This window comes from Poecilia formosa, unplaced genomic scaffold (genome assembly GCF_000485575.1).
Source record: "Poecilia formosa unplaced genomic scaffold, Poecilia_formosa-5.1.2 Scaffold153, whole genome shotgun sequence".
NCBI classification, from domain to species: Eukaryota; Metazoa; Chordata; class Actinopteri; order Cyprinodontiformes; family Poeciliidae; genus Poecilia; species Poecilia formosa.
The window spans coordinates 1,257,378-1,269,923 of NW_006800092.1; the positions used below are offsets into that span (position 1 = coordinate 1,257,378).

The window sequence follows — 12,546 nt, forward strand, 5'->3', positions numbered from 1 at the left end:
AGACACACCATACAAGAAAGAGAATCTTTATCAAGTTCAGCACTAAAAGAAAAATGGCTTCTTCCTTAAGACTGTTGCTCTTAAGGAAGAAGCTCTTTGCTCTTTGTCAACGAATGCAGAAGGCTCTGATTTTAGATACTTCAATAATGAAAATCTTCACTTTGACATGAAGAAACTGATACGCATTTAAAATTGCACAAACCAGATCAAGCACCGTTTTTGGGAGAAATTCATTTCTACAGAGAAAATAATTTACAACTAGTGGAGTAATAGAAAATCAACAGACATGCAGCTGATTCTGTGTAAATGAATCAACTATAAGAGGCGCAAAGTGGCAGTGTGGACTTCAGTGAGCTCATTCATTCTGAGGAACAAAACAAAAGTTTCAGACAGGTGAGCCTGGTTTAAAGATTAAGGCTGTATATTCTGTTCAAGCTGGAAGTAGGGAAGTCTTCAGAAAATCTGAACGTGGTTTAGAATGAAAACCAAACCCAGAAAGTCATGAAAGAAAGTGGGAAACTACCACTGAAGAGGGTGTAAGATTAGTTAAAGCGGGAAGAAGTTCTCACACTGAAATGTTGATAATGTTTTGCACTGAGGCTCGTGGATGAGTTTAATGTCAAAACATCTTGTAAAGAAGTCATGTTTTATTCTGAAGATCAAGATTAGTGCTATTTAAAAATATATATATATTCACCTTTCACAATAAATTTGAAAACACTTTATTATTATTTGTAATTAATTTTGCACCATTTCCAATACATCTGCATGTATAGATGTGATGGAGCTTTACTCAACTTTACTTCCAGACCTGAAACCATTCCAAACGAGGTTAAAACCACGCCAACCGAGCTCGGGATGGTTCCAGGTCAGAAAATAAAACAAACACAAAAGTCACTCCTTGTGCACAAAATAGTAATTACAACATGGTGTCCAAATAAATTTAATGCCACCAAAAATCCTAGTGTGCTACACTTGTTTAGAAAAGATAAAAAGGTTATTTACAGGGGGTCAGCTGCACTGCGTGACAGCACAGCATTTTTTACATCTGCAGGTCCAAGCGCTGAAAATCCTAAAAATAGTTTTTTTTTTTTGCGATCAGATGTGCACATTAACACCTCGACATTTAATACATCAAAAGACGTGAGGAAAAAAATAAGCAAAGACAAAAAAAAAAAAAAAAATTCACAAGAGATACTTTGGGTGGCAGCATAAAGCAGACAAAAGACACGAGGTACTATCAGTCAGCACGTATGTGCTCATTAACCACCTCTCAGAATGGATTCCAGCATTAAAAAGGCAATAAAAGAAGCACTTATTTGTAGGAGACAGCCAACAAATGACTAAAACACTTTATATACCATTAAGCGATGATTAAATTATAATTGCACCATAGTAAAGTTTAATATAATCAGAAATAGAAAAGTCCTACAACTGTCAGATGCATAGTTCCCTCTTTACTGATTTGACAGGCAACGGAGTGTTTAGGGAAGAGAAAGAAAAAAAAAAAATCTTTGCAGCACTTTAAGGTCTTCTCCGTCTAGAAGAAAAACAAACATTAATAAAACTGATTTTGATAAACTAGACATACAGTCGACGTATTGTTTTGCTTACTTTTGATACCCATGGCTTGAACTGATGTTTGCCACTGGAGGCTTTAACAGGGGGGGGAAAAAAGTTATTCTAATAACAATATGCATAGAACAGCATTATATACAAGATATTTATAACACATATATCAGTAAGCTCAAGCATTTATTTGAGCTCACCCTGTTTTCAATGTCGTCTGTTTGAGCCGGTCCCTCTCCAGAGCCGGATCGCCTTTTGCGACTAAAGCCAAACAAAACACAAAGTGCCTCTATTAGTAACTTGGACAAAGCAAAACTCAACAGTTTTCAAATAAATTCTTTAAAAAGACTGGAACAATTAGATGGATGTTGAACTTGTCTTCATGTCCCACATCGACATGGTAAGAATTTGATGATCGGCAGCCATTAAAACAGACACGGTGTAGCGCAACACTAATCTGTGGGATTCGTTCAAAGACCTTTACCTTGGTGCTGTTGGGTCTTCTTGCTTTAGAGTCTCAATATCAGTGAACTCCACTGCTTGTCCTCCACCTCTGGTCTTAAAAACATTGCCCTGTTGGAGTAAAATAAAAAAATCAATATGAGTGCCAGTCTGTCGGGGGGACAAAAAAAGGTAAGACAGGCTGATTATTAATCAAATCAAGACCCCGATAAGGAAGGTTTCACCAGATGTGAATAGGCTGAATTGTCAAATCCATGCACAAAAATGTCAAGTTAAGCAAATCAAGTAGTTTTACCTTTATCAATTTGGTCTCGATCTCCCCGTCAGAGGCAAGCTCTTGGTGTCTAAGCACATATCTGTGGCATTTAGACAGAGCTTTCTCGTTCGGGGTCGACACCTTGATCGCATTGGGTATGATTGGCTGCATTACAGTGTCTAGATCCAAATTAGAGGCCGGTTTGTGGTCTACCCATTTCTCCCCACCCGCAGAGTGTGAGCGCCTGTGCATTGGATGAACCGGAGGAACCGTCTGGTGATCCCAAAGTGAGAAACAAAAATCGGTTATTTACATGTGGTCCGTTTTTAAAAAGGCGTGCAGTGGTCAGGAGGGAAGCTTGATCATTAAAGAGGGTTAGCTTCTTGTGAAAAGAACAGTATTGCTGGAAATAGAATAAGGTGTCAATAGATGGATTTGTTTATAAATGTATTTTGCATTTGTGTGAAAATCATTCCAATTGCATTTCCAGAAAAGACGAGTCAGCAATACTTTCCTCTAATCACAGGACATTTCCCAAGAGTGAGATTCAGCGTGCAAAGATCACTGAACTAAAGGATGGTTAGCATGCAAAGCAACAAGCCAGAATTATCTAATCCAAGAGCAAATGGCACAGAATTTTGTAGGCGTTACAATAGATTCATGATGTGGCGGAAAGAAAGTTTTCAACAATTATTCTGTGCACTGAAGAGACAACAGTGGAACTTTCTGAAAAGTGTGTGTCAGATTACAACTGGTGTGAAACTGAGCACATAAGACACCGTCCACTTCTGAAAGGCTCAAAGGGGAAAAAAAACAGGAAGGGGTTTGGAGTGGCCTAGTCAAAGACTGCCCTTAAATCCTTTTTCAAATGCTGTGGAAATTACCTTAAGCAGGCTATTCAAATCTGAACGAATTAAAAACGATTCTGCAAAGAGTCACTGCCAACTCTTGCAAATGTTGTATTGAGGAAACAGGCTGGTCTGGATAGGTTTTGTCCTGCTTAACAAATGAGATTTTGATTTAAAAACTAAATTTTCTATATAGCCAAGTTATTGTTTTAAAATGTGTTTGATGATAAAGAACAAATGTGACAAAAAAAATAAGTAAATCTATAAGTGACTAATTTCCCAGGGCTGTAATTGTTATTTTACTCAAAATTCAACCTTGACAAAATCTCTGGTTCGCAGTGTTGATGGTGGAGCTTCTAGATATGATCACTACGTCACACAAGAGCTGCACAACACTAAAAGTCACCCAATCCAACATACCAGTACTAATTATTTGCATGCCAAGAGTGAATTCATGACACCTGGAATATAACATCCAAAACTGTATCTTTCAGCTTCCACCCAAAACCTCCATTTTTCCAAATTCCTTAATAGAGTTAAAGCTGAAGCTATAGAAGTCGTCATCTATACCCCATTTTTTTTGAATTATCCATTTTACAAAAATGATGATGATGATGATGTATGTAGTACGCTTACAAGAAGCTCTGGTGATGCTGCTATTGCTACTTACCAGAAAGATGCTTATTTTACTAAATACACATCTTCAAGTCAACAGTGCAACATTAAAAAGGAAACTACTCTGGGATGCAGCATGCAGGAACAGCAAAGTTAGCTAGCGGTCGTAAAGGGAAAGACGACGCAAACGAAAGCTTCAAAGATCTACTCCTCTAAGAGCAGAAAGCAGGAACTCTAATCTACGCCAATGTTTCTACTAAACAAGCACACTCCACAGTAGCTGCTCTGCACCAAGACTAAGCCAACGCTACAGGCTTGAAGCGAAGAGTTGAACACGGTTTTTTTTAGGACGGCTACTAACACACTAACCCTTGTGCCTGCCTCTTTGTTTAGCTCATAGACAGACGCTGCATGAGGGGCCTCAGTCTCTGGGGCCCAGCGTTGGCCTCTCCTGCGACCCACGCTGCTGGCGCCGTGGCATGGGGTGGGAGTCCTGCTGCCAAACTGGGGCGTTCCTGGTTGTCTAGACTGGCTGCCTGAGTCTAAAGGGAACCTCTGCTCCCAATCTGAAATGCAGGAGGCGACCGAGGGAAAGGATGAGGAGGATGAGGATGAGGAGGAAGAGGATGAGGAGGAAGAGGAAGCGGAGGTGGGGACAGGGTCCTGAATTCTCCTAACACTGGCTCGATTTTGGCTGAGAGGCGTTTGGCCTAAATCCTGCAAATAAGGCAAGGTGTGGTGAGTGTTATGAATTAAAGGAAAGCAGAAATACACAAACGACAAAACACACACACACACACAACAGAAACAGCTGGTGTGGACAGCAGCGTATCCCAGTTAACTGGATCACAATAATTATTAGTGGCATGCAAAATCTCCACATTGTGTCGAGTTAATAGAGATTAGTGGAGTCCCGCTGGTGGAACGGGCTGCAGTGTGAAGTAACGGACTTACAGAGAGAGGCGTAGGAGAAGCTGAGCGTTTCTGAGCAACGTTTCTGTCCCTCTCCCTGGAGGGTCTCTCAGGCTTCCTCGGCGGCTCCGCGGGACCACCGCTAGCACCGCCGTTCTCCGTCACGATGGCTTTTAACTGCTTCAGCTTCTCGTCCTTCACCCACAACTTGTTCTGCAGCTCCAGCTGCTTGGCGTTCACTCGCCTCTCCTAAAAAGAAAGAAATAATGATAATACAAATCGGGAAACGATAACGAGTTTTCAGCATACTCAGACTACATTTCATACCTGTCCAACCATTAAACTTTAGATTGGCGGCAAGTCAGAGTGAATCGATAACCGTATGTGCTGTATGTTCGTTGATTCAACACTGATGAGGAAATTACACCCAAATCGCCCAACATCGTAAGTAGAGACGAGTCAATCGATAGGCTGAAATCCACACTGGCACACTTTCTACTGAACTGGATTTAATCAGCAATTAAACTTATCAAAATTAAGAAATTTCACAGCTGTCAGTCTAAAGACAGATTAAGTAAAAAAACAAAAAAAAAAAACCAAAGCAAAACTCAGATGCAGGTCAGGGATGTGCTTTAATACCTGCAAAAACATCAATTTTTGTTTCTTGCCATCTACTTATGTTGAGTATCTAATGGTCGCAAGTATCGCTAAAGACAGATTGCTATTTTTATGGTCATCGACTTAAAAAAAAAATGTAGTGGTACTGAAATAATTGGTAAAATGTGCCCTTTAAAACGTTTCAACCAGACGTCTACTGTTTTTAACAGTTTCTCATTTTTTTTAACTTGTTAAACAGAGTATGCACTTTTCTCCAAATGTCCACACTGTGGACAAATAAAACGTCACAGTTGTTGAAAACACTGCAGTTCTCAGTTTCTAACACAAGCTTGACCCTCTGTTTTACAGTGTCCTTTACTTTAGATAGCATTGCTATAGCAACGGCAATCTCTCAATGAAAATTTAGAAAAGCATAACCTTTAATTAAAGTTTCCCCTCATTCAGTGGAAATAAATCCCCTGGTCCTATAAAATTAATTTAAGTATTTTTTATTTTATTTTATTTTTTTTAAGTGAACTAGTAACATCTGGGAACTTCTACATTTTTAGACTTTTCAAAATGGGAAAAAAAACACAAAAAAAACAAGAACATACAATTAACAAAGGCAGATGTGTGTCAGTCTTCATAAATCACAAAATGCCTGCTTGCCAATCTCAACAGTGAGATTAAACACCAAAAGCTTTATAAAAACTGGACATGATGCGACTGCAAAAAAAAAAAAACAAAAGAAAAACTGTTATCCTATTCTTGTACTAGGAGTTTTACTTTATATCTTAAAAATCAAAAATTTATCCAGGCATGTCTGTTTATAAAGATTTTTTTTTAAACAAAAAAATAAATAAATAAAAAAAACTGTCAATAGTTTGGCAGATGTACTCATAAGTCATATTAAGTCAGCATTGTTAGCCCTGTTAGAAGTCCAGTGTATGTTGCTGTATCCATGTTGTTCTACTTACACACTCCCTCTCCCATTTGAGCTTGGTGTCCGTCACCACGCCCTGCATCCGCTGCTCCATGCGCCTCCTCTCGGCCAACTCCTTCTGCAGCCTCTGCTCTCTGCTCTCCAGCTCCTGCTGAAGAGAGCGTTTGTCCTGCTCGTACATCTCTGTCGTTTTCTGCAGGATGTCAATCTGCAGAGGAGGCTCGGGAGTGAGGACAAAGTCGACTTACAAACGTCGAATTACTTCAACAAAATGTAGAAAGATCAACACCTTGTATTCTAAAGTCTTGGATTTTTTTTCCAGTCGTTCAATCTCCGTCCTCTGGTTTGCGATGACTTTGTCTTTCTCCCCCAGTTTGCTTCGCTGATCATGCAGTACGTTCTCCTTGGAACTGAACTGACTCTCAAACTGCTGGAGCGCAAACTTCATATTATTTGCTGAAAAATAAAAAAGATTCACATAATTTATCTCAACATTACCTGCTTAGATTTTTTTTTAAAGTCATTTATGGCCGAAAACACTCGTATGACAATCTGTAGGTTAACAAAGTACAAATCCTACCAGTCTGATTGAACTGTTCAGTCATCTTCTGACGGATACGGTACCGTCTTTCCAGAACCTCCATCAGACGGGGCAACGTCTGATCATCAGAGGGATCCGAGAGCTCGCAGGGAGGCAGAGGTGGGAGGCTTTCAATGAGCTGATTCAGCTGAACTGGATCTTTACAGGAGAGAACATTAAACCATGAGAAAGAGTTTTGGTTTTGCTGTTTATTTTATAAAGTGTAAGCCAGCCTAAAACGACACAATCCACATGATTTTAAGCAATAAGGCTCTAATCTGCAGAGAAGTACAAATCTGAGGTGTGGTTTACCTCCATTAACCGGTCCCCCTCTTTCTTCCAGTCGGCGTGACAGCTCATCCTTGAAAGCCTGGTTCCTCTGCCTGCGTCCCGGTGTCAGGCCACAGATCGGACGGTCCACCGGCCGAGCCACCTCCACTTCCTGGGTCATCTCAGCAAAGCGCATTACCAGCTGTGGCGCACACAGTGCAACACTTAAATGAAACTAAACTGCTAGGTTGCAAATGGAGGCTAAATTAAATCCAAAAACGTTTCAACTGTAACAGTTTTAAAAAATAACTTGTGTATGCTACCTAAGCAGCTAACATTTTTGCCAAATACAGGAAAGACTCCAAAGTTAAGCAGGAGTTGTACAAACCGGAGACGCTTACCAAGGTTTCTTCATAATCCTCAGCTTTGGGATTAACACAGACAACCATCCTGACTTTTCCTTCTCCGTCAAAGTAGTTTTTAAACAAATGTGTGACTTTAGAGTCTCGGTAGGGCACCATCTGAAGAAAACATGAAGGGTATGAGAGAGAGTGAATAGAAAATTAAAGAAAGTTGAAACAATAGAGGTTACAGAGCAAAGTAGCGAACCAGAAACGGAGATAGAAACGGTTCAGTGTTGAGATACAAACCCTGTTAGTTCCACACATCTGGTTTTCACGCAGGACCTCCATGCATGTCCGCAGGGTCATCAAGGACTGGTTGATGTTACCTGTAGATTAAACAGGAAATTAACTGAATCATGAAAATGTTTGAGGAGAGATGTACAAATTTTGTTTTGTTTTTTCACCCCATTTATTTATTTCAAACAGACAAAAGTAAAAGCAAGAAAGAAGAAAAAAAATGTAAAATTAAAAAAATCATCATGCCCAACTGAGTTGTATTTTTACGATTGGAAATGAGCTGAAACGATTTAAAACAGACCTGCTTCTCGAAGGCGACTTCCCTCCGCTCTGGTCCGGTTGGTGCGCTCGCTGCCCGCCAGGTCAACCAGGCACAGCTGGCTCACATTCACCTGGCTTTTGTCCTGTTTGAGCAGCAAGTAGACAAGACAAGTTCTACTTTTTACAGCTCAAGAAAAGTAGGAAAGTCCAGTCTCAAATTAACATCTCCGTCCTCAGTTTGTGTAAGAAACGCATACATTTGCACATTATTGGTAATCAACTGCTCTCCTGTTTAATAGCATTTTATTTCAGTTGGAAAACTCTTCCTCAATATAGTATAAGAAATTAAAATGGACAACTTTGGCAGCCAATCACCTGCAGTATATGGTCCCCATCGGCATCCAGAGGAGCCTGGGCCAGCTTCACTGTGAACACACTGTGGGAGCGACTGGACTCTCGGTTGAGCTCAGTATTCGCTATCCGTCTCTTCTTTTGTCCTAAACAAATAAAATAAATAACTAAAGAGTTGCAACATGAAACATCAAAAAGTCTATTCATTCTGGCAAAAAGAATTAGAATATTAAAAAGAAACAGACAGGGATGTTTTAAATGCGTATATTTGCTACAAACTAGTCAATTTCTGAGGAAAGGAAAATGAATAAAATGACATAACCGCTGCACTGATACAGAAAACCTTCACTCGCCTTTCCAGAAGACATCAAAAGCCTCTTCTGTGGATTTGACTTCGACTTCTGTGCAGCCGGCCACATACATGTTATGATTCTGATCTTCACGCAGAATCTTTGACTGAGGCGGCCTGAAACGTGGCGGTAATGAAACGACAACAAAAAAAAAAAAGAAGAAAAACAACAATGTGTGATATGAACACTGTTAAATAATAATCCTCTGCTTTCATAAGCCAAGCTGCAAAGCTGAATACCAAACATTTTATGCGATGTTAGAACAAAAGATCCTTGGAGACACAATTCATTCAGGGGGAACAAGCACGTCAGGTATGCGCAGCAGCATCCAAGCCATTCAGAGGCATCGTCTGTGTCCTTATCAGTAATAATGAGGAGCAAAGACAACAGCCACAGAAGTCTCACAGAGCTAGTTGGGAGTCGTCACTGTTAAGGCCAGACAATTGGTTAAAGGGATGGGAACGGATCTAAGCAACCAATCAGCTACAGCCAGGGTTCATGTATGAACAAACAGTAAATGGAGGGGAACTAAAGAGCTAATCTGCAGTACTGGGCCACAAACATGAGCTCTTTGTTCCGTACTGGTGTGTTTCCGTCGAGCCACCTATCGAAAGTGGGGATTGGTCATTTGTCAAATTTAGATTTTATAGACAAAAAAAAAACAAAAAAAAAACTCATCTGTAAAGAAGAAAAGCATCAACTCATTTTAAACCGTCTTACTTTGGTCTGATTGGATCAAATGGAGCATCTTCAAGGAGGTCATAGATATAGTTGTTGTAGATCTCAATGTAGGACACAAATACGCTGTAACAGCAGTCTTCGTCGACGCCCTCGAATTTACACGCTTGGTCTGGGTTGATCATATCCGCAAACTCCGGATCCACCCGCTGCCTACAATCAAAAATAAAAAGAAACCAGCTTGATGAGCAGGAAACCGTAGTGCCGAAAAAAAATAAAAAAAAAAAAATGAGGATAGCACTCCAGAGCCACTCGGGTACCTGGAAGACGGCGTTTTGGGAACCGACTGCTGACTGTCTCTCTTCTGTCTCTCGAGCAGAGCGTCAAGCTGGTTCTGAACTTCGATTCCATTTTTCTCATCGGGTTTAAACACCTAAAGAGACACGTGCACTTCAATAAACCTGCCTCAAACGTTTTGAGAGATCAAACATATAAGCCATAATTTATCTTACAAATCTTTTGGCCTGAAAAGGCCCAATGCTGTTGAAGAGCATGTCTAGAGAACGAGGAAGGAGTCCACCTTCTCCAGGCGAGCCGGTCATAGTGTACGTTTTACCACTTCCCGTCACACCGTACGTAAACAGCAAGCCTGCCAACACAGTCACACATTTCATAGACAAGAAAGTCGAGGTGGCCATATTGGGAATGGCCCAGTCAAATCAAAACAAAAATTATACTTGCCATTAATTTAATCTTGAGCATGAAAAAATATAATTACCAAGCAGAAAAACATAAAAACTCTATTTTTAAGCTTTATTTAAGAATGCTTGAGAAATATACTCTTAATTCATTTTAAACAGGTAACTAAACAAATGGCCAAGAAATTGGGCATTTGTAATCTACTTATATATATAAACTAGAACTGAATGACTGAATTTATAACATAAGTGTTTTATCCCTTACAAGAAAAAATCTAATTGACTCATGTTGACGAAATGCAAACATTTTACACTTTACATAACTGAATGACTTATCTGTTAAAAAAAAATGCTTTGAAGTCCCAGCTCACCTACCGTTTTTACAGTGAATGAGGTCCTCAATGAGTGTCTTGGCGACATCTTCAAACAGCTCGATTTGAGTTGTTTTAATACCAAACACCTTCTTAAAGCAGTACTGCGTCTACAGGAGAGACAAATGGAAAATCAACATCATCCAATAAACCCTCAAAAATTAACCATTTTAAATTTGTTACAGTGGAGAGAGTTGTTTGGTCATACAACTCATCAACAGTGCATACTTTTTTCCCCTGTATGTTTATTTAGCCTACGGTGCGACACTAGGAAAGCATTCAGTCGCAAAATTACTGAAATAACAGTAAATAATCTTAATTTTATCACAATGTTCTGTCCAATGCCATTCACTTTAGTGTCCCTTTAAATATAATCTTTTTGTTTTTCCGTGAACGTATAGAACCTGAAAAATCAGACAGTCATTTCAAATGCGATATTGCACTCCTTATCATAGTGACTGTAATTTCATATACAGTCTAGGTCCAATTTAGCCATTTTTTGTCAAATAATGACAATAGAGAGATAATTTACTTCATTTGTAACATACATACCTCCTTGTATTCACCATTGCGGTTTGCTTTCAGTCCATCGGGAGCATGAAGCTGAATGGTGGAGCTGCTGATCATCTCAACGCAGCATTCCTCATCTTCTCCACCAAGTGGGCGTATGCGGCAGTAAACCTGAAATAAATAGTTTTTAGAAATATATATTCAGTTACCTTAATGTAATTCGAAGTATCCAATATGCATTTCATATTACTTTAATCAACTACTAAGGTAAAATGCAGAGAACAATTCCCAAAGTCAAATATAAATCGCAATCATCTGAATGTGTAGTTAAGAGAATATGTGTTTTATGTTAGTTCAGTTATTTTTGTTAAAATAAAGTATGTAAATAAATGCTTATTTGTCAAAGTCGAATATCTGTAGCCACACTAATAACTATACATTGTATTTTTGAAGATGAATACATTTTATATAATTATCAAGAATATTTTATGCCACATAAACTTTGTTACATTATTAGTAAAATGCCATAAATTTGAATTTTGAAAAAGTTAATGTTGATTTATTTGACTTTAGGTGTCGCTCTTCTAAAGTCACGGCAAAAAAAAAAAGATGAAGATTTCTATACATGATCAGCAACTTAAGAAAAGCTGGATCACAAAATGAGCAACTAGCTGGTAAAGCAGCGTCTTGTTTTAACTTTGCTCTATGCAAGTAATCCTCCAGATTTCTGCCGAGTGTCACATACCCCCACAGGATCTTTCTCTATGTTGCTTGGCTTTTTGGGCCTTCGAGGAGTCCTCCCTTTCCTGCGACAAAGCAACACAGTTAGTATCAAACAAATGCTACTACAATTCACTACATGTGGACCATCAAACAAGTTAAGAAAACAGATTTCAGCGGAATCCTAACAGAGATGTATAATTGAATCACCGCTAACTTTTTGTCATTCTAACCGTAAGCTAGCAAGCGCATGTGCCGCTTGGTATCGATAAACAAAAATATGAAGTTAAATTTATGCTCACCAGCCGAGTATAGCTTTACAATATCTTTGTTCAATACAGTTTTAAACATAAGACTGTTACAGAATGGCTCCTGGGATCACAGAAGAAGGTTGGCAGTTTACCAACCGTAATAGTAGCTAACGACTTGTAGCTAATCTGTTTACAATAAGCAGGTAAGACATTTTCTGGGAAACAAAAATCCTAAACTTAAAATAAGCTCCAAGTCTGATTCTAACTCTGGTCATAATTTATGAGCACATGTTCCGTTTTTAAAAAAAGGTAAGCATAATACTGACCCAGCTCGCTGCATTGTTTATATAATGAAACTCCTCTCAGCTGCTCAGAAGCGCCTCTTGTTCACGATTTGAAATGTTCCCTCTTATGAAACGTCATGGACGTCAACCAATCAGACGCCGAGCAAAGGAGGAAGTCCCGCCCCCACCTAGAAAAACCGTTTACAGTGCTTTTTGTTCAGGATCAGGTAGAGATTAACGAAAAACAACTTTTACGGGCTTTTTTTTGTCTATCAAAAAGCTACAAGACTCTTATGTGAAGCATAAAGTTTCTACAAGAATCTTTATTTACAAATGTACAATATTATTTTGTTATTTTTGCTTAATTTTCTCATACTAT

At 39.1% G+C, this 12,546-nt stretch overlaps 1 protein-coding gene across 5 annotated transcripts in view; it reads right to left on the reverse strand.

Annotated features, from left to right (window-relative positions):
• Window positions 1-706: 706 nt before the first annotated feature.
• LOC103146183 (kinesin-like protein KIF23) overlaps window positions 707-12,546 on the reverse strand; it is a 12,688-nt gene continuing 848 nt past the window's right edge. Inside the window, exons 1-23 of one of the 5 annotated variants that reach the window (XM_016677306.1) lie at window positions 12,210-12,310; window positions 11,658-11,718; window positions 10,955-11,083; window positions 10,407-10,512; window positions 9,846-9,982; window positions 9,654-9,766; window positions 9,376-9,546; window positions 8,659-8,771; window positions 8,330-8,451; window positions 7,995-8,097; window positions 7,703-7,782; window positions 7,454-7,573; window positions 7,095-7,254; window positions 6,783-6,941; window positions 6,492-6,658; window positions 6,237-6,410; window positions 4,705-4,911; window positions 4,120-4,467; window positions 2,327-2,560; window positions 2,054-2,142; window positions 1,770-1,830; window positions 1,615-1,655; window positions 707-1,540 (exon numbers count right to left, since the gene is read on the reverse strand). In XM_016677306.1, the coding sequence (XP_016532792.1) occupies window positions 1,525-1,540; window positions 1,615-1,655; window positions 1,770-1,830; window positions 2,054-2,142; window positions 2,327-2,560; window positions 4,120-4,467; window positions 4,705-4,911; window positions 6,237-6,410; window positions 6,492-6,658; window positions 6,783-6,941; window positions 7,095-7,254; window positions 7,454-7,573; window positions 7,703-7,782; window positions 7,995-8,097; window positions 8,330-8,451; window positions 8,659-8,771; window positions 9,376-9,546; window positions 9,654-9,766; window positions 9,846-9,982; window positions 10,407-10,512; window positions 10,955-11,083; window positions 11,658-11,718; window positions 12,210-12,223 (2,925 nt within the window). In that variant the 5' untranslated portion in view covers window positions 12,224-12,310 and the 3' untranslated portion in view covers window positions 707-1,524. Of the gene's footprint in view, window positions 1,541-1,614; window positions 1,656-1,769; window positions 1,831-2,053; window positions 2,143-2,326; window positions 2,561-4,119; window positions 4,468-4,704; window positions 4,912-6,236; window positions 6,411-6,491; window positions 6,659-6,782; window positions 6,942-7,094; window positions 7,255-7,453; window positions 7,574-7,702; window positions 7,783-7,994; window positions 8,098-8,329; window positions 8,452-8,658; window positions 8,772-9,375; window positions 9,547-9,653; window positions 9,767-9,845; window positions 9,983-10,406; window positions 10,513-10,954; window positions 11,084-11,657; window positions 11,719-12,209; window positions 12,311-12,546 lie in introns of those variants that run through there. The other 4 variants (XM_007563980.2, XM_007563979.2, XM_016677305.1 and 1 more) reach the window with 4 other exon arrangements.